The 21,648-nt window shown below is 45.7% G+C and overlaps 1 protein-coding gene across 1 annotated transcript; it reads right to left on the minus strand.

Annotated features, from left to right (window-relative positions):
- Positions 1-1,782: 1,782 nt before the first annotated feature.
- On the minus strand, positions 1,783-18,178 carry LOC126199139 (testis-specific gene A8 protein-like). The gene is made up of 2 exons (XM_049935896.1): positions 18,056-18,178; positions 1,783-2,259 (listed from the first exon to the last, which is right to left on the minus strand). Exons 1-2 carry the CDS (start codon positions 18,176-18,178, stop codon positions 1,783-1,785), a joined length of 600 nt encoding a protein of 199 aa, XP_049791853.1.
- Positions 18,179-21,648: the final 3,470 nt, after the last annotated feature.

A 21,648-nucleotide genomic window follows, 5' to 3' on the forward strand; every position in this document is an offset into this window, starting at 1 on the left:
GGAGTATCTGGGACATGTTATTAATGCTCAAGGCATTCATCCCTCCCAGTCACATTTAGCAGCTATTCGTGATTTGCCCGCCCCTCGCAATCTGCATGAATTGCAAGCAGTTCTTGGCAAATTGACATATTATATTAGGTTTATACCTAATGCATCACAGATTGCTGCACCGTTGCATCGTCTCCGCCGTAAGAATGTTCCGTTTGTGTGGTCAGCTGATTGCCAATCAGCCTTTCAGCAGCTTAAAGAGGCTTTATTGAATGATCGTTGTCTGGTCCATTACGACCCTAACAGGCCTCTGGTGATAGCTTGTGATGCCTCTTCTTTCGGCCTCGGTGCTGTGTTGTCTCACCGAGTCGGTAACACCGAACGTCCTATTGCGTTCGCATCTAAATTGCTAAACAAAGCTCAGTGTAATTATAGCCAATTGGACAAGGAAGCGTTGGCTATTGTGTTCGGTGTCACAAAATTCCATCACTACCTCTATGGTAGACCATTCTATTTAGTAACAGATCACAAGCCCCTGACGTCACTGTTTCATCCGTCTAAACCAGTTCCTCAGCGGACAGCTCAGAGACTACAACGTTGGGCTCTTTTGTTATCACCAGTATGAGATACCGTATCGCCCTACAGCTCAGCATGCAAACGCTGACGCGCTTTCTAGATTGCCGATTGCTGCGGATGATGTCTTCGATTCCTCTGACGACTCTTGCCATCAGATTGACGCCGATGAGCATCAATCCCTCCGGGATTTTCCGATTGATTATCGTCAGGTGGCACGTGAGACAGCTACGGATCCTCATCTGAGTTTACTATTACGTTTTGTTCAACGTGGTTGGCCGTCCAAGGCAAAGGACATATCGGATCCTGTGGTTCGTCGCTATTATCCGCAACGTCATCTGTTGTCTGTTTCGCACGGAGTTTTGCTGTTACGCACCGAGAATGACCAGCTTCGTGTAGTGGTTCCCCAAGTGCTCCAATCCAAGGTCCTCGACTTGTTGCATCAAGGTCATTGGGGAGTGGTCCGCACCAAGCAGCTTGCCCGCCGTCATTGTACATGGATCGGTATTGATCAGCAGATTCCGCAGATGTCTACAGATTGTTCGACGTGTGCCGAACACCAAGCTGCTCCGCCTCAACGCTATTTTGAGTGGGCACGCCCTGCCGGTCCCTGGCAGCGAGTACATATTGATTTCGCTGGTCCATATTGGAATTCTCGTTGGCTCATCGTGATAGATGCATTTAGTAATTTTCCGTTTGTTGTGCCCATGCAGTCTACAACGTCTGCACAAACTATACAGGCGTTGACTTCAATTTTTTGTATTGAGGGTCTTCCAGAAGTTTTAGTGTCTGACAATGGTCCACAATTTACCTCTGCTGAATTTGAAAGTTTTTGTTCTGCCAATGGCATTCGCCATGTTCTTACTCCGCCGTTCCACCCTCAATCGAATGGTGCAGCGGAACGTTTTGTACGCACATTCAAGGATCATATGGACCGCCTTCGTGCTACGCACTCTCGTCAGCAGGCCCTCATCACGTTCCTATCGTCGTACCGGACCACGCCACGCGACGGCCCTTCGCCTGCGGAGCTTCTCCACGGCCGTCGTCATCGCACCCTACTACGGTTGTTGCACCCCCCGGATCGACCCGCCGCTTCTGAGCATCGCACGCGTTTTCAGCGCAACGACGCCGTTTTTTTCAGAGTTTATCACGGTCGCCGTCGTTGGGAACGTGGTACCGTGATAAGTGTCCAGGGTCGCGGTTTTTATACTGTTCACTGTGCTACTGGGGTGCACAGGAGGCATCAGAACCAGTTGCGCCGCGCTGGCCTCCCGGATTCTGCCGCTCGTTCTTTGTCCACAGATTTGGTCCGCGGCGGGTTCCAGCCGCGCCTTCCGACTTCGCTGCCGCCCCCAGGGCAGCAGCAGCGGCCGTCGCCGCTACCACGCCGACAGCCCGTCCCGTTGATGCCTCCCGCGCAGCTTCATCCGGGAGCGCCCCAGGTGGTTGCTCCGGCGCCTGCGGTCCCTCTTCAGTCGCCACCGCCTTCGGAGCTGATGGACGTCGACCCCTCAGCCGGGCCGCCTTCCCAAGCGGTGGCTCTGCAGCCTGTCCTGCAGCCGCTTTCCTTGGGCACCCCCAAGGAGTCTGACACCGCAGCGCCTTGTCCGGCGCCCACTCGGCAGCCGTCGACGCAGCGTCAGGAGACGATGCCTCTGTTCGTGGGTCCCGACGCCCCGTCGCGTCCAGTACCAGAAGCTGCGCCCGTGGTCACAGGCGTGCACCCTGACCTCGGTTTTCAGTCGGTGTTTCCCGAGGCCCCGCGCAGCCAATGCTGGGGTGCGGACCGGGGACTGCCACCGACAACAGTCTCCGCCCTGGTCTCTTCTGCTACGCCTGCGGCCAGACCCCTCCCCCGCCGTCGACGCTCGCCACGTCATTATTCAACGACGGTGCGGCGATTTGGGGGGGAGGAGTGTTATATCCTAGCCAGTAATGCCACCCGAGCCCGCTGCCAAAAGGTTGGCAGCATCAAAGTCCGGACGCCGTCCGCATAAGCAGCGCCAGCGAGACAGGAAATCGCCGCAAGTCTGCGCGCGCCATCGCTGGCTTCTGGGTTCTTAAGCGCTGGAGTCGCGAGCGCTAGGACAGTTCTGTACTCGCCGCTCGGTTGTATACTCGCCACCGAATTGTGTACTTGCTAGTCAGTTGTGTGTTCATCGCAGCAGAGTTGTTGTTTGTCGTCAGCCGACGCTGACCTAGCCGCTCCGACTCGAACTAGACAGATCTCTGCAGACACGGAGTTCACTACTGTGTTTCTGTATCTTCGTTAATAAAGATGAGTACCGACTTTTATTTAATCAGAGTGTTTGGGTTTTCATCTTTCTGTTCACTATTCCAGCGGACCGGTCGGCCCGCTATTAAAACTGTGGCAGTGACTTCGTAAGCCGTTTCTACAGCGAATTGTTTGTCGCTACGAACGCCGCCACAAAAGTTTTTAAGTAGTTCTAAGTTCTAGGGGACTGATGACCACAGATGTTAAGTCCCATAGTGCTCAGAGCCATTTGAACCATTTTTTTTTTTTTGACTGAACATTTTTTTCCCTTACGCTGAGTGATACGCCTGGAGCTGCTCCAGTTTGCCTCATATACAACAAAACTGTCGTTTGTATTAAATGTGCCATCAACAGTTACATAAACATTTTCCTCTGTGCAGTGAAAAGCTTTTGAGCCGTGCATGGTTCGTGTTCGTGCCACATCCCATTTGACATCCTGTTTTCACTATACTACCACCTCGTTATGTTAGTTTCAACTACTGGTGTCACCGAGTTGCCGCCTTGCCTGCCTGTGAGAGGCAGCAGCGGCGCTTACCGATATAAGCCCTGGCTTATTATCGTTGCTAACTGCTATTACTTCCCGGCTGTCGTGAGTTGGGTGTTAGTTCGGATCTGCCAGTGAGTTGGGAGGCGCTAGCAGTGCAGTTCAGACTTAGGACGCGGCAGAATTTCAGTCGGGGAGCGGCTGCAGTGAGGTCCGGACAGCCATGACTCGCCCGACGGTTGCCGATAGTTATCACTTGAGTGCGGACCACCTTGGTTGGTCGTCGGTTGGACGTATTGTCGGACGACGTGTATGTTGGCCGGCGATCGCTTATGAGTTGCCTGTGTGTGCCGACTCGTGATTCGTCCTTGTTATTGCACAGTCGCTGCCGTTAGTATGGTCTAGTCCTTCGTACAAGTGTTCTTCAAACTGTGTGTAGCTTGTGATGTCGATTGCTCAATTACTTTAGTCTCCGAGCTGATATGTGGATCGGTCGGTTGGCGTGGAGCAATGAGGAATTCTCGGCGGGGCGTTGTTTGGCCGGGGCCCGCTGGTGGTCTCTACGGGGTGTCGGAGTGTGTGGCGCTAAAACATATTGATCCCTACCGCGGTATGGTACATTTCATCACAGGACATGGCCCTTATCCCACGCACCTGTACCGCGTGAGTCAGCAGCAGACTAATAGATGCACATGCGGGGAAGAAGGTTCCCCTGAACATAGTGTCTTCTTCTGCAGACATCGCACGAACATAAGACACACAGTACACATAAATCGCCTGAACACACAGAACGAACTACATGTCATAATACGCGACCCGGAAAGGTGGACTGAACTCAACAAACTAACGGACGAAATCTCGAAGATCCAACAAATAGAATACTTGTGCAACAGACCCTACCGAAGGCAAGTCGGTCCAAACAGACGTCACGATGCCCAGGGGGACACAGATATGATTAGCACCACGAGTGATGAAGAAGAAACAGATACAGACCAGGGCACCAACACAGATATTGAAGCGTCCAGCGCGGATGATCCATAGTGTCAACCAAGTCAGATTCAAAGAACAGAGTGGAACAACCGACAAGAGGTGCACAAGTCACACACAATCCTAAAAACAGATTGCACCTTATATGTAAATAGTTAACAGCACCTCCATGTCCAATAAGAGCTTCAAGCTAGGTATCTCGTCAAGGGACCTACACCTTCCGTTAAGAGGCAGCGCACAGTCTGGATGGAAGGATCTTAATTGTGGTCCCTCTCTTTTGAGCCCAACCCGACGGATACCTATGGTAGATCGCGGAAAACCACCGCTCGGGCTGTGTTGCTGGCGGGGCCGGAAGGTGCTAACTGCCACACCACGTATCACTGTAAGTCTCATTGGCTCAGTGTGAACTGTTTGTACAACCAACCTACACAGCCTATACCTCAACCTCCACTATACTAAGAACTTCTCATCTGAAGCTTAAAGTTCGGCACCTCTTCAAGGGACCTACGCCCCCCTGGTAAGAGGCGGCGCACGTCCTGGATGGAAGGATCTTAATTGTGGTTCCTCTCTTTTGAGCCCAACACGGCGGATACCTATGGTAGATCGCGGAAAACCACCGTTCAGGTCGTGTTGTCGGCGGGGCCTGGAGGCGCTTGCGCTTGATGTACTCTACTAGCAGCCTTGTAGGCTCAACAAAAACCGTTAGCGTCATTACCTTATTACTTTTACCACGAGTACCCTTTCATAAGCAACTTTGAGCCAAGCACAAAATCAGTTACCTCTCTATTGTATATCGTAAATAGTTTAGCAGGCTGGACATGGAGGTCTTAGTCTTAGTTTCTAGCTTTAACGTACCCTAATCTCTTCTAGTTAAGGTAGTTTTTAGGATGCTAGATGTTAAAGGCATGGTGAGCAACGGCCAGCGTCTTGAAGGTCATTCCAAGACCCGGGCCGCCGCCCACAACCAGGTGACGGGCAATATTATACCTATAACTTCTCTATTCAGTTCTCTTCCTTCCTTCTTTCTAAATATTCAATTTCGTTTTGTTTATTAATATCTTACTTGATTTTGTATTAGTTATAAGTTTTTCTAATGCTGCACAAAAAAAAAAAGATATCAAATGGATCTAAACAGAGCCCGCCTCCACGTGGCGGGACACGGGCAACGGTGTGAGTGGGGACGGGAGCCGGTGTGGTGTTACTTTCAGTCACTGCGGACCCCGGACCCAGTCACAGCGGCTAAGTGGCAATATACGACCCACCACAAGAAATTAGACGGTGGGTCATAAAATATAAGCAGCTAGTGAAAAAAAAAAGTGTTCCCATTGCTACGAGGTCCGTGGCTCACCGACCCTGGACACAAAAGTTGAGTTTCGATTTAATTTACCAGCAAGTCAAGACTGTTCACATTGTGTCGTTTGGAGTTAGTTGTCAGCTGTTGGGATATTACTGCGAGCAACAACTTGGTTTTCAAGTTGGAAAATTCTAGCCGCCCTCCGGTGCAGTTTCACTGTATTTGGTTACTTGAATTGAAGTGCACCAGCGGGATCTTCTGCCTTGTGGCCGTTAATGTTCCGGTTACCCGCCCTGGCCGTTGACGTAAATTTGAGTGTAGTTTCCTCATAGTGTTGTTGCTGTCCAGCACGGTGTGTAGTTTGACAGCTCCGTGTATGATTGGTTGTGGGCGCCAATATCTTCTACGTTGTTCCGTTGAACTCCCTGTTGTGCCCTGGTCGGGTGGGGTGGAAGTTATCCTGTCGGTGGGTCCGCTGACTGTCGGTCGGTTGGGTTATCTTCGGATCGTGAATAGTTGGCCCGACTGCCTGTCTCACTGTCTCACTTAAGCGAGCGTTAGTGTTTGATTTGCAGGCCTACCCTCGAACATCTAATTGTTTCTGTTGTTGGTACTTGTATGGCTTCCAGCCAGTTTTGTGTTTTAAATGAGAGTTGTTTCACTCTTAAGGCCTTCAGCCTAGTTTAAAGTGCTGTTTCACTTAAGTCTTTGGCATTAAAAAAAAATTGAATTTTTAAGTCTTCGGCCTTCAGCCGATTTGAATTTAACTTGTTTACTTCAGCCTAACTAAAGAACTGTTTTAAGATAAGGCTTGCTTTTTAAAATTTCTGAGCCGCGCGGAATTATCCGAGCGGTCTTGGGCGCTGCAGTCATGGACTGTGCGGCTGGTCCCGACGGAGGTTCGAGTTCTCTGTCGGGCGTGGTTGGGTGTGTTTGTCCTTAGAATAATTTAGGTTAAGTAGTGTGTAAGCTTAGGGACTGATGACCTTAGCAGTTAAGTTCCATAAGATTTCACACACATTTGAACATTTAAAACTTCTGATTATGCTGGCGTTTTAAGTTATTGGCTTCAGCCGTCTTAAATTAAGGTAGGCTTTAGCCAGTAATTAAGTCCCAAAGATTAAAGCTGTGTGCTTAAAAATATTTTTTGGCGCTTGTAATTTTTGATTATATAATAAAGCTGTATGCTCGAATGTAACTGACAGCCCTTATTTTGGCCCCTTTCCTCAATTTATTCTATCTGTCCTGTCCTGCGGGATTAGCAGTGCGTTTCACCTTCTTTCAGAAAAGCAGGGCCTTCCAAAACGGCTCTATGAGTGGGCAAACAAAATCTGCTAAAACAGTGTCACGTGTGTGTTGGTCGCTTGATAAATAGTAGAAGCCATTTCCAGAGAGAGAGAAAAATATGTGGGAGGTGCCAATGGCACTTTTTGAAGAAGAACCGAAATTTTGGCTGCTAACAGTAAAAGTTGAAAAAGTAGTTTGCTCTAACTTCTTCAGAAGATGCCTTGCCACGCTGTAGCACTTGATGAATAATGTGACAGTTTAAATGAAGAACGAATGTCCACTTTCGTGCGATTTTTGGATACTGAAAGTAGATCATGTAGCAAAGAATTGCTAGCAATATTCCAGTTTAAAGGCAAGACTCGCGGAGAAGATTTATTCAAGACTTGCGACGACTATATGAAAAAAAATCAACCGTAAGTTATGACAAAATGTCTTTTTCAAACGACTGGGTCCCAGCAATGATCGGCAAAGAAAAGGGGCTAAAGTCATGGACTGTGCGGCTGGTCCCGGCGGAGGTTCGAGTCCTCCCTCGGGCATGGGTGGGTGTGGGTTTGTCCTTAGGATAATTTAGGTTAAGTAGTGTGTAAGCTTAGGGACTGATGACCTTAGCAGTTAAGTCCCATAAGATTAAAAAAAAGGGGCAAAGAGAATCGCGCATAAGAATGCTGGACTACCATCTTATCAGCGCATAACTGAATAGGAAGTCATTTATGGAAAGCTTAGTACCATTCTAATATAAACAACGGATAGCTTGATCAAGCTGATTAATTTTGTGATGTCTCGTTGTGCTCTTCAGCGTAGACAGTACAAAGAGTTTCTCTCTGAGAGTGATTTGTCGCATTCTGACTCAATGCAGCACAACAACGATGTTCGTTGGCTAAAAAGGTCAAGTGATGAACGTTTCTGACAGAGGAAAGAAGAAGTAACCTCATTCGTAGACAAGAAGCTGGTTCCTAAAAAACGGACGCAGCATTGTATCTGTTGCTTACCTGAAAGACGTTCTGAAACGTTCAACTGCGATCCTACGATCTGATGCAAATCATGGCTGCTTCCCGCCACAAGCTGGTTATCTTTGAAAAGGAAGTGCAATTCGAGAAAATATTAACTTTCCAACAATTCTTGAATATAAAAATAATTCTGAAACAGTCACTGCAGTATTTTCACAGATAACGTCTGATCTTAGGAAGGAATTTACTGCAGACTGCAACGCTTCGCAGAGATAGAGAAGTTGTCGCGATTCTTAAAATCGCGATTTGAAGTTTCTCCAGCGGCAAAATGAACTGATATGACTGCGAAGTTGTTCCGCAATTCAGAGCCTTTCCTCGAAATGGAGATGATGGACTTGAAGGAAGACATTTCCTTGAAAACGTATAAAACTGCATCCAGCAGAGAATTTTGTTTCGTTTCCCGCCTGGAAGGCGGCGCGTGGGTCTGCTCCTGTAAACGGAATGGGTAGGCCGAATGTGGGAAGTGAGTAGGAGCAGGTGAGAGAAGATTCTCGGTACAGTTTTTTACGTGAAAGTACATTTAATTATAAGTCAATGAGGTACGTAACTTTACACTGAAGAGCCCGTAGGTACGAAACTGTATTTCCGTCGTAAGTAGATACATAGTCTCAATAGCAAGCTGAGGTTGAAGCGATGTTTCCAGGCCGTCTGCTCTTGATGAAATGGGCTGAATCTGTAGCGTAGCTCGTAGACCTGGACAGCGCCTGCTAGAGGGAGCCGTCGTCCGTGTCGGTGTCGTTAGTGCCAACCTACGCCGTGGCATCGTAGCTACCGATACCACATTTTGGAGTAAACATTTCCCAAAAAACTGAGGAAATTGCAAATAATTAGCCATTTACCACTTGGCTATTACGTTTGTGAAACTTATGTTCTCCAGTGTCTGTCTTTTGTTTACTGTTGAACCGCCCATAGTACTGCTTTGATCGTCGCTCCAGGGGCAATTTGTACAAAGACTTTCGCTTGTATTGACACGATTACGATACGGAGAGTTTGAAAATGGATATAGGTGTCCGAAACTAATCACCATCAAGAAATAAGATAGATACTTCCTAATGCGACATGTGACGGAGCTACAAACGGAGCTATAACCATTTATTAAATCCATTTTTAAAAATGTATTTTTTTGAAGAATCATTATTCTCAAGATATAACGATCGCCCACCTTGAAGACGCTCTTCTATTAACCTGCTCCCCGCGTGAACGTAACATAGAGAAACTGGCTGAAGACTGCAGATGTGATTTCTTCCACTGCTTTTTGAATACACTTATGCCTATCTATTGTTATTCATATTATTGTCCGGATGAAGATTAAAATAATATTAGTAAGGAATATGAGCTGCTTTCTTTAAGATATCTATACAAATTTTCAAAATTATCCGGAACCCACCTAAAATTACTAGTAACAAAATGTGTAAAATTAGTAAGGAATATGAGCTGCTTTCTTTAAGATATCTATACAAAATTTCAAAATTATCCTGAACCCACCTAAAATTACTTGCCGATTCCTGATCTAGAGTTTTTCGAAAAGTCGGGAATAGGTTCAGAAGGAGATAATACTTTGGGCACTCGTCGCTGGGAAGCCGCCTGGGGCAGACGCGTTCCAGAGGACATCGATAGCGGCCTCTCTGGGCCGCCATCTCGGCTGTCCTTATCCGGTACTGACTGGCGCTCTCTGCTTGCATTTGCTGACTTTTGAATAAGCGTTGAATTTCGCATTAGCGCTATTCACTTTCCGAGCAGCTTACAATTTGCGGGATCTGCTACGCAACTTGAGTTACTTGATTAATTTTGTTATTTTGTGAGTCTTGGACTCGTTTACTTTGCATTTGCAAGCTGCGTAGATTACGAAAGCTTGTACAGTTTCTCAAGCAGTATTCCCCGTGTATGAGGTATCTCGTCACAGTGTTAGCTGGGCGTACAAGATTAAAGTAAGCTTTTAGAGTGTACACACAGATCAGCCAGAACATTATGACCACCTGCCTAACAGCCGGCATGTCCACCTTTGGAACAGAAAGCAGCGGTGACACGTCGTTGCATGGAAGCAGTGAGGCCTCGGTAGAATGCTGGAGGGACTTGCCAGCACATCTGCACCCTAATTCCAGTAAATTCCGGAAAGGTGGGCGGTGGACTCTGAAGGGACGTGCAGTGACATCCAATATGCGTTCGAGTTGGCTCAGATTTGCCGACTTGGGGGGCCAACACATCAACTGACCTCCAACTACTCAATCATACGCCTCTCCTTGTGACATGGCGCATTTTTTTGTTGAAAAATGCCACTGCCGTTGGGAAACATGGTCGTCATGAAGGGGTGCACGTGGTCTGAAACCAGTGGCCATCATGGTGCCTTGCACGAGCTCCACTGGACGCACCTATGCCCACGTGAATGTGCCCCAGAGCACAATGGAGCCGCCGCCGCCAGCTTGTCTCTGTCCCGCAGTACAGGTGTCATCGGCACGATGAATAAGATATCGGAAAGCATCAGACCATGCAACGCTCTGTCACTGTGCTAACGTGCAGTGCCGATGGTCTCGTGGCCATATCAGTAGTAGCTGTCGACGTCGTTGTGTTAACAATGTCACATGCATGGGTCATCGGCTTCGGAGGTCAGTCTTTAGGAGTGTTCAGGCACGCTTGTACTCTGCCCAGTATCAAAGTCTGATGTTCGTCCCGGCACAGTTCGCCGCCTGTACCGTTTTGCCTATCTGCTCAGCCTACGTGGTTTCACCTTGGTTTCGCCACGTTTTGAAGACACTCACCACAGCAATCCTCGAACAGCCGACAAGTCGTGTATTTTCCGAAATGCTCGCGCCGAGCCTCCGGACCATCAGAGTCTGCCCTCGGTCACACTCAGATAAATCGCCCGCCTTCCCCACTCATACTGTATGCACCGAAGGAGTGTAGCAGTCATTCCTCGGCAAGTGACGGTGCTATCGCTTGGACGGGCTTATATCGATAGGAGGTAACAATGTTCCGGCTGTTCAGTGTAAGTGACTTTGTGCTCGTTGCCTTGGAGCAGTTCCTCAGTCGACATTAAGAGACTATATTCACTTGGCGGGAATTTTTTTCTCTTCTCATGTTCATGGGATACTTGCATACGTCGAGATTTTGAGTACATTAGCGACTTATTAAATTCAGACTTTATTTGAATCTCAGAACCAAACTGTTGCCCTACTGATCCTGGTTAGGCGACCCTCTAAAACCCCCAGCGATCCTAATATATTTTCGTGACAGTGACGGTTGTGACGTCGGTGGCATTAGATACGTTATATATAAAAAAAATTATATATATGCTTTAATTTTAATTTGTCAGCATGAATTTTTCTTTTGTTTCAGCATGACTCTTTCTCTCAGGGATATTGTCTTTTCTTATCACTTTTACTTACGTGCATAAGTAAATATGAAACTGGTTCTTGAAGGGCCGCTGTTATTCATGTAACAACTTTAGATTTTGAACGTGATTACTAAAATATAGTTGCCGTTAGCTGAATTGAATGTAATTTTGTTAATTTCTATTTATTGATTGCAAAGCAAGGCTCGAGAGAATTCCGATTGTTGCCGTGGAGCGGCCAAGATAAAACTTACTGAACTCATGGAATCCGTATAATTTAAAAAATGAACTTTAACGTAAATTATCTGTTGCAATTTAAAAAAGTTCTTACAACGAAATCTCTCGCATTTACGTTTATTGTTAACACTTTGAAAAATAAATTAATACTTCGGCTCGTAATGGCCGACCAGAGGCTGCATCGGAAGATGAGCTTCTCGCAAAGCAAATTACTGAAAAAATGGTTATTAGAAATAGTTATCCACTGCGAGAATTTACAAAGAAATTCATTTTGTGATAATAATAATTTTTTTAGCAGAAATACGAATAACTTACATAAAATATGTGTAGCCGCTCAATGGCTGCCTTCCGTATAGCGAAACAAAACTGTGTGTGTCCCATAAAATACGTCCGTCCTCCTCGGCCGTACAATCGCGTCTCTTTCGAGACTTTCTTATTTTCATAGACATTAAATAAAGATGCTACTCTTAAATTATAGCTGCATATCAGTTGTTTCAAGAACATTAACTATATCTTTTACACTAATTATATTCATAAAATACTTTAACTGCTGTTTACAACCAATAAAAATGTCAATATTTATGTGACGTGCCGTAACACGGTGTTCCATTCCAAAGCAGGTGTCAACACGTTTGTTTTCATCTGCGGCTACGATTTTTGATTAATTCGAGCACTGCAATAGGCTCGTCTTAGATCTGCTAAAGTCAAATCCTAGAGAGACAAAGAAAGACATGCAGTACAGGGCCAGTTCCACAGTTATTCCATCCGCTTACCTCATTTCGACTGCCGCGCGTAGTAGCCGTGAGGTCTAAGGCGCCTTGCCAAGTTTCGCGCGGCTCCCCCCGTCGGAGGTTCGAGTCCTCCCTCGGGCATGGGTGTGTGTGTTGTCCTTACGATGTAAGTTAGTTTAAGTCAGATTAAGTAGTGTACAAGCCTAGGGACTAAGGACCTTAGCAGTTTGGTCCCGTACGAACTTACTACAAATTTCCAAATTCATTTTGTCTCTTGCCTGTGACATCTGGTAAACACAGTTGGTGGTTACATCCGGCGACATCAGCGACAGGGCAGGGTCAAGTTTCAGTCCCTAACACACATATATTGTTGCATACCAGCTGAAGAAATATTTTAAAGGTAATGTTACTATATACATGGTGAGTCACGTGATACGAACACCCCTTTTATTTCTTGAACGGCTACACTTATCGAAACGCAGTTTTCGGAAAACTTTGGAGGGTAAAAGGGCACGTATTTTCTTTGTTTGGTTAATGTTTTTAGCATTTATATCATAGGAGATATTGAAGCAAGTACTTTTTTAAATGCAACCGTATACTTTTTATAACTGCATTCGATAGCTCTTGAGAAGAAAATTGCAGTAATGTTTGTTAACGTTGTCGTTCAAATCTGTTGTAAGAAATTAGAAAAATGTCCTATAATTTAAGAGCACGGTGGCCGGAATCGGTATTAGCGTTGCAAACACCGCCAAGCGGAGCTCTCGTGACACTCTGTGTCAGAATCTCAACACATTTGCCTGTTTACTTCTCAGCGCTGCACGCCGCTCATTTCTGCTTCAAAATTCGTTGCACGCAGGAACGTACCCCAATGAGAACTACTTTTATGCTGTGAATGTAAAAGAAGTGCCGCAAGAACAGTACAGCGGTGTATGGCAATATGGATCGCCAATGTTCGACGGGCTAGGCACTTCCTCGAATTATTAAGAAGCTAGTGCGGACAGGCTGTTGAAAGTGAAAAAGAGGACAAGAGAGCAGACTGCAACTGTCAGAGAACACGAGGAGGCTGTTCTGGCTACGACGCTAATGAAGCCAACAAGTTATACGAGACATATTCCCAAGGGATGTGGAATCAGCCAAGCGACTGTCATTCGCATTCTGCATCGTCGAAACACTGGCTTCGTCAGGTACAGCATCAACGTCCGCGAAGCGTAAACGTAAGGTGCGGCAAGATAGGAAACTACATTGTGTGAGCTTACTTCATCTTACGCGTTCTAAATGGTCATTCGCGCGCACATCTCCTGACGAACATTCCGCTGGTTCTTCTAGAAGAGGTACCACAGTGTATTCGACAGCGTATGTGGCTGCAACACGGCGGTTGTCCAGCTCACGTCCCGTGTTGCAACGCAAATAGCGAATGAGGACTGGACGTTGGATAGGACGAAATACTGTTGCCAAACGCCGGCCGCGGTGGTCTCGCGCTTCTAGGCGCGCAGTCCGGAACCGTGCGACTGCTACGGTCGCAGGTTCGAATCCTGCCTCGGGCATGGATGTGTGTGATGTCCTTAGGTTGGTTAGGTTTAAGTAGTTCTAAGTTCTAGGGGACTAATGACCACAGCAGTTGAGTCCCATAGTGCTCAGAGCCATTTGAACCATTTTTTTTTGTTGCCAAACGGCCTGTGAGGTCCCCCGATTTGATTCTTGATTTATTTCTTTTGAATGGAAGCAAAGATGCAGTCTATGACAAAGCTCCAACTACGCTACACGACATGTGTCGTCGAATCACCAGTGCATGCACTACCATATCGTCCACTGTAATTACGTCGTTCACCGTTCTTTTGAACGGCGACTGCAAATATGCCTTTCATACCATGCTCAACAGTTTCAACACATGCTTAAATAAAGGATGGAGTTATATTTTTGGAAGATAAAATTTGTGATATGTAATTTGGGTGGTTACGACATCATTGACAGTAAATTGTTCATTTCATTTACGTGTCTATGAAGTTGCGCCGCAATGTCAAATAACTCGACAGCGTTTGTTGCACATAGCTGGTAACACTGTCATTACATGCTTACCTTCAGCATGAAACGACGTTTCATTAAGGATATTTATTTTGCGGTGTACAGGTGGTCACCAAAGAATTTTTCACAAAATGTCTAGCTCTGCGAATGTAGCAAATATGATATAACTTTGAACAGTGTAGTTAGAGACGGTTGTCCGACTGCTTGCATACAGCCACGTATACAGAGGAAGATAGGTCAAATCTTCCCCCTAACATTTAGATATTTCATACAGTAGTTGCTTTTTCACCGTACTTGACGTCTTTGTTTTTGAAGAATGAATGGTTAATTATTTTGCTTCAGCTCACGTAAATCTGGGAGGATACGTAAATGTGAAATAGTTTTCCTAAGCTCTTCGCAATACGCTAGTCTAGTCCATGTCGTATTTCCATATACAGCATTCGTAGCTGAACTTGCACCTCGGTCGTATGTTAGTTCATGGGGAAATAAAGCTTTAGTCTCGTAGCGTAGGCCTACCTTACGGTGTAAAACTACGCAGCCTGGTTCGAGGCGTCTGCTCTGCAGTGTTTGCTTCGCAAATGCCGTTTCCGGCCACTGCGCTCCCAAATTCTAGGGCATTTCACGAATTTTTTACGACAGGTTTCACCGTCAACATTAACAAACGTATATCACTGTGTCTTCTCAAGAGGTGAACGTACTGGTCGAAGAGAGTAAACACTTCATACTTAGTGATAAAGTGAGCACTATATATTGGGGATGGGAGCCGGTATGAGCAAATCTATATGACGACTTCCCACCAATTTATACAGTGTAAATAGCGACACATATGAAGAATTTAAGAGTACATTCATTTGGTGCATACATTGAGCTATGAGAGCAATATGGTGGCTATCAGGTACACAGACCGCACTATAAAAAGATGGTGGCTCTGGGGTGTATAGAACGAACTGATGTAACATTTTGGGGAACACATACCTAATTAGCAGACCAAGATAACAATCTGGAGCACAGAGATCGAACTACAAGAAAACGACAGAAGCTCTGGAGTACAAACTACAGGAACAAGATAGAAGCTCTGGAGAACAGAGATCGAAATAGAAGATCGCGGGTCTGTGGTACATGCTGATTTGGTGTTTCATACCGGGCTGTGATTGAGAGCGCAAAATGCGTTTGTGTGTGTGTGTGTGTGTGTGTGTGTGTGTGTGTGTGTGCATCTTAACGATGGTACAGCACTAATCTTATAAAATGTGAGCCAAAGTTGTCGACAAAAATGCACTTTCCTATCCGTAAGGATATTAAGTAGGGCAACTGCGATTTCTATCCTTTTCCTATACTTCAGTGTCATATTTTCTTCCTTTCTTTCCCATAGTAACTTTGCCTACTTGACTGTTGGGTTGACATTGTTACCAGTTTTCTCAAAAATGTTAACTCGCTGTTTTAGGCTTGACCAAGCGATAATTTCCTTTTTCTTCGCCTTTGCGTCAGTTAACTTTATTCTATTTTAAAAATACACATTTTTCCACTTGGAACAATTTATTTATTTATTCATCCGTGGAACAATATATATTGTATGGATGTTGTCTGTTTATAATACATGAGCACACATTTACATTTACAATGAAACAGATTTCTCATATTTTGTGTAGTTTTTATAACTAGTCATACACACATTTATAATTACATCATATTTTGGTGATAATGTCATATGTTGCTAATAATCTACATCTATGTTAAATATTCTTTTACAGTATAACAACTTTTGCTTACTAAGAAGGTTTTAAGCTTTTGTCTGAAAGTGAGGGGCTCATTTATTTCTTTAATATCCTGTGGTAATTTGTTATACAGTTTTATCCCATTATAAAATATACTTTTTTGCGTCTTTGCCTTGTTCTATCTATCTAGATGGAGGTCGTGTCAAGATCTTGTTTCATGGTCATGTATTACGCTGTTTGTGTTATACATGTTGAGATTTTTCTTAATGAACATTATGTTCTGAAAGATATACTCACAAGAAACAGTTAGAATGCCTAGATTTCTAGATAATTCTAGACCGTGGGCCCTGTTGTTGCTGTTTATTATCCTTATGGCTCTTTTTTGTACTTTGAACACAGTTTGTATGTTACTGGCACGTGTTCCCCAAAACATGATCCCATAGCTGAGGACTGAGTGTGGATATAGTTTTCATGAGCGTTGATTAGCAAAGTCTGCTGTCGGAAGGTGGCGCTGAATGTCTTGTATCTCATTTCATGACAAGCGCTGCTGTAGTAATGAACAGATATAGTTGAACCAGAGAGCAAGAAATATTGAGTACTCGTGACGCCAGGGGAAACAAGCTCACATCTTCGGTGAAAGTGAGAGCCCGTAAAGCCTGGTGTCAAGAACACAGTGCATGGTCATTGGAACAGTGGTCCCAGGTTATGCTCACGGACGAGTCCTGGTATAGTCTGAACAGTGATTCTCGCCGGATTTTCATCTGGCGTGAACCAGGAACCAGATACCAACCTCTTAATGTCCTTGAAAGGGAGCTGTATGGAGGTCGTGGCTTGAGGGTGTGGGGTGGGATTATGATTGGTGCACGTACACCGTTGCATGTCGTTGACAGAGGAACTGTAACAAGTCAGGTGTATCGGGACGTCATTTTGCACCAGTATATCCGCCTTTTCAGGGGTGCAGTCTGTCCCACCTTCCTCCTGATGGATGATAACGCACAGCCCCACCGAGCTGCCATCGTGGAGGAGTACCTTGAAACAGAAGATATCAGACAAATTGAGCGGCCTGCCTGTTCTCCAGACCTAAACCACATCGAGCACGTCTGGGATGCTCTCGGCTGACGTATCTCTGCACGTCTTCAAACCTCTATGACACTTCAGGAGCTCCGACAGGCACTGGTGCAAGAATGGGAGGCCATACCCCAGCAGCTGCTGGACCAACTGATCCAGAATATGCCAACCCGTTGTGCGGCCTGTGTACGTGTGCATGGTGATCATATCCCATACTGATGTTGGGGTACATGCACAGGAGACAGTGGTGTTTTGTAGCACATGTGTTTCGGGACGGTTTTCTCAAATTATCACCAATACCGTGGACTCACAGATCTGTATCGTGTGTGTTCCCTATGTGCCTATGCTATTAGCGCCAGTTTAATATAGTGCCACGTTGTGTAGCACTACATTCTGCAATTATCCTTAATTTACGAGCATGAGTGTAGCATTGGAATAAGATGGCTCATATTAATTTTTTATGCCAGGGGAGAGAGTTTGAATTTAATTTTTTATAGTTTCCCGATTAATTGGTTATTTTTGGGGACCGACTTTATGCATTCCAACCAGGCGGTGACTGACTTAGGTGGAAGAAACGTGTCCCCGAGAGTGGAAGGAGGCAACTTTAACTTAATATTAAATGAGTGTATTTTGAGGGTCGAGTCCACAGTGAGCTGCCTGAATTTTCGTACCCTAACTGCAGTAGTGGATTGAGATCTCCGTATGATGAGCGCACGAGAGACGTTACATCATCTCAGCGACAACCAGAAAAATATGTTACCGATTGTGCGTTAGGAATATTTAAACAGTGAAATTATGTATTTAGAAACATACTTTCTCCAAAGTGTCGTGGACATTGTCTTAGTTATTCGCCTTTGAGAAATTTTGTAAGTAAATGTTGAGATTCCAGGATGTCGAACATTAAAGCCCGTTAACGTATGTGAAAATGTAATAACACCTCTCTGAGGAACGCGGCTCTCGTAATGCAGTACTCGTAATCTTTTTGGCCGAGCAGTGTGGCGATGTCTGCTCACAAGGTGCGGGGCCCGGACGCGTGTCTGCCGCTCCCGGACCTCCCCGCACAGTGGCGGCGGCGGCGGAGCTGGGCGCCTGCAGCAGCCCAGATGTGGCTGCCGCCGAGAGCGCCGCCGTTTGTTTTCCATTATTTCGGGTAACAGGCGCAGCGGTTCGCACGCGGCGCGACATGACGCAGCGCCACCACCAATCAGTCACGCTAAATCCACTCCGCAGAACCAATATTTATTTTTAATTTGGGCCGCGTCGCAGTTGTCAAAACGACTGTCACACCGTGGAAGCCCGGCCGTGTAGCTCTTACAGCGACGCCGGTTTTACCGGAAGGAGAAACTGTAAAAGATAACTACATTTCCAAGAAAATACAGTCTCCTTCTCGTGAAGTTCGTACAGCTCCGTTTTATTCGCCTATAGAGTTCGCTTGCAGTCCTATTAATTAATGTCTTGTTCAGGAAATTTGTATTTTGCGTGTTTTCTTCCGTAATTCCCAATTGAGCTGGCCCAATGGTTAAGGCAGTATTTCTCGCATTTATGGTTAACGAGGGTCCAGGCCCCATCTGCCTCTTCTGATTTACGTTTTCAGAGGCATTCCCATTTAACTGAGGTGGAACTAGAATTATGTCAACACCGACTCAAAGGAAGGCCTCGGCGCTTGTTCGTGACGTCACGTCAGCTAGGCACGGCCAACGCCAGGTCTGTTGCAGGCATACTCATAATGGTGGTGTCTCCCTCTCTGACACAGGAAAATGTGAAACTATTGGCGATAGTTGACCAACACACTTCGTTCTGAGAGATTTCTGCAATCAAGCAATTGTGCAATTCATTACACTTCTTAACAAATAGTGTACTCCTGAACTTAAATTTCCACCTGTTTTAAGGATTGACATACAAAGACAACTTCATGGTCCAGCAGCAACACAATTCGTGCTTCTTTACCTTATTTGTAAATCTGAGGAAGTTACGTTTGTACTGGGTTGCTTTACAAGGAACTATGAACATATTAGTGCTCTTCTTTAGGTATCTTGGTTGACTATGAGGTGAGGAGCACTGAATGTTAATGAAATATCTTGCGATTGTACACGTTGGGGGAGGGGTTGGGGGACAGAAGAAGAGGCAAAAGAGAGACACTTGTTTTATCAAATAAAATTTTTTATCTTATAAAGTTTCTCCTTTCAGTTGCAAGAGGGGAATATTTATCTTATCTAATGTGCATGTTTAAAAAAGTTTAAGCTCAGCAGTATTTTCGATGTATGAAGCTATTTTGCTTCCTGTTTAGAATTCCTTTCGTTGAAAACGACTGTAATCTAATGACTGGCAACAGTTGGACATTTACACATGTAAATTAGTTCACATTTCCAGTGACGATGTCAAACGAAAATGAAAAAAATAAATAAAAGAAACGAGTTCATTGTAAGGGGGTTGGGGAAAGTTTCGATAACAAAATGGATCAATTAAATATAGTTACTTGAATGGAAAATTTCCGAAGCTTGCAATGGGCCAAGCATCTTCTCATATTGATCTACGTTTGTTTCGACAGGATTCAGTAATACAGAATTATGATCTTCATTTGTAGCTTTGCGATAGTAAGAAAATCTTTCATCTAAATAAAACTGCAGAATCCAAAACAATACCAAACATTTTGTCCAAAAATAAGAGATTTATAGTGATAAGCACGCCCAGGCGTTTCTGCCGGCAACAGACCTGGCGTTCGCCGTGCCTAGCTGACGTGACGTCACCAACAAGCGCCGAGGCCTTCCTTTAAGTCGGTGTTGATTATGTGCGCGAAGATGGCCACTGCCAATTATCTTTCATTATCTCAACCCAATACACGGATTCTAACGTTTGTTGGTTGCGCAGACCCATCGTCTAGGGTACAGTCATTAACCGCTCTTTTAATTAAGAACAATGTTATTAGGCTTATTGCTATATAGGGGGGAAGTGATCGATACTTTTGTTTCTAAATTATATTATATAAACCATTCGCGGGTATTGTTAGCTCTCTCTTGTTTTCTGCAGTCTGAATAAGTCTACGTAGATGCGGCGTGCGATATAGCGGGCATTTCGGTGTGATATGGTGCGGAAGATTCAAATGGCTCAAATGGCTCTGAGCACTATGGGACTTAACTTCTGACGTCATCAGTCCCCTAGAACTTAGAACTACTTAAACCTAACCAACCTAAGGATATCACACACATCCATGCCCGAGGCAGGATTCGAACCTGTGACGGAGCGGTTTCTCGGCTCCAGACTGTAGAGCCTAGAACCGCACGGCCACTTCGGCCGGCAACGACCTTGTCAAAGAGGGCAGAGGAGCAGACTTGGATTTAGGGCACTCCCTTACCCTTCAGGTCTGAAACTAAAAGGCGAAAGTATCAGCAACGATCGACGGTATGAGAATGCAGAAGGTAACGCATTAAAGGCGCGCAATGTGTATTCAGAGGATATGAGCCCTCTAACTGAAAATGTGTCGCCGGCCGGAGTGGCCGTTCGGTTCTACGCGCTACAGTCTGGAGCCGAGCGACCGCTACGGTCGCAGGTTCGAATCCTGCCTCGGGCATGGATGTGTGTGTTGTCCTTAGGTTAGTTAGGTTTAATTAGTTCTAAGTTCTAGGCGACTGATGACCTCAGAAGTTGAGTCGCATAGTGCTCAGAGCCATTTGAACCATTTTTTTGAAAATGTGTCATGATGATCTGTCCGCCGACCGGTGGGGCCGAGCGGTTCTAGGCGCTTCAGTCTGGACCGCAAGATCGCTACCGTCGCAGGTTCGAATCCTGCCTGAGGCATGGATGTGTATGATGTCCTTAGGTTAGTTAGGTTTAAGTAGTTCTAAGTTCTAGGGGACTGATGACGTCAGATGTTAAGTCCCATAGTCCTCAGAGCCATTTGAACCATTTTGAACATGTGACTGACTCAGGAACCCGGCAACACACGTCCATGCTCGAGACAGGACTCGGACCTGCGACCGTAGCAGCAGCGCCAGTCACATGTATTTCGGCTCGGTTGTTGCTCGAAGTACTCCGAAGTGAGTTTCATTTTGTCGCCACTGTCACCAGTTACCGTACACTGCATCGTTACAGTGGCGTCGTAACTCATGGGTGTCGGAGCATCACCGTTTTCTCACAGCATCTACCTCCGCAAGGTGCAATAGATTCTGGGACTCTCACAGATCGTATGGAACAACACCAGACCATTTGTCCATCATGTCTTGTGGCGCTCGACGTCTACTTGCCCCGGGGGCCGTGTTTTGGAGAACTTTATGACGCCTCACGAGCTGTGCGTCCTCGTCTTTCTCAGCCTTGAAGAAAAGCCACCAAAATAGATGATCAGCAGAGTTAACTGGACGCTATTCAACAAGTTGGCTGTATATGAACACAGCAACAGCGTCCAGGAGTGATGGACCCAATTACACAAGTGATCCACCACGCCACTGATGTACCCATCCCAAAGTCCTCAGGTCGTCTTAGGAGGCAACATCCCCTTGGTGGGCCGGTGTCACCCAGAAAACTGGGCCAGATGAGCGGCTCTACGAGTGTTCAGATACCACCTAACAGCAGAAAGCCTCACAGTATTTAAAGACGCAAGAGCCAAGGCTCAAAAACGTTACTAAGGAAATGAATAGAAGGTCATGGTAAGCTTTCTTGGA

Source organism: Schistocerca nitens, chromosome 8 (genome assembly GCF_023898315.1).
Source record: "Schistocerca nitens isolate TAMUIC-IGC-003100 chromosome 8, iqSchNite1.1, whole genome shotgun sequence".
In the NCBI taxonomy this organism is placed as follows: Eukaryota; Metazoa; Arthropoda; class Insecta; order Orthoptera; family Acrididae; genus Schistocerca; species Schistocerca nitens.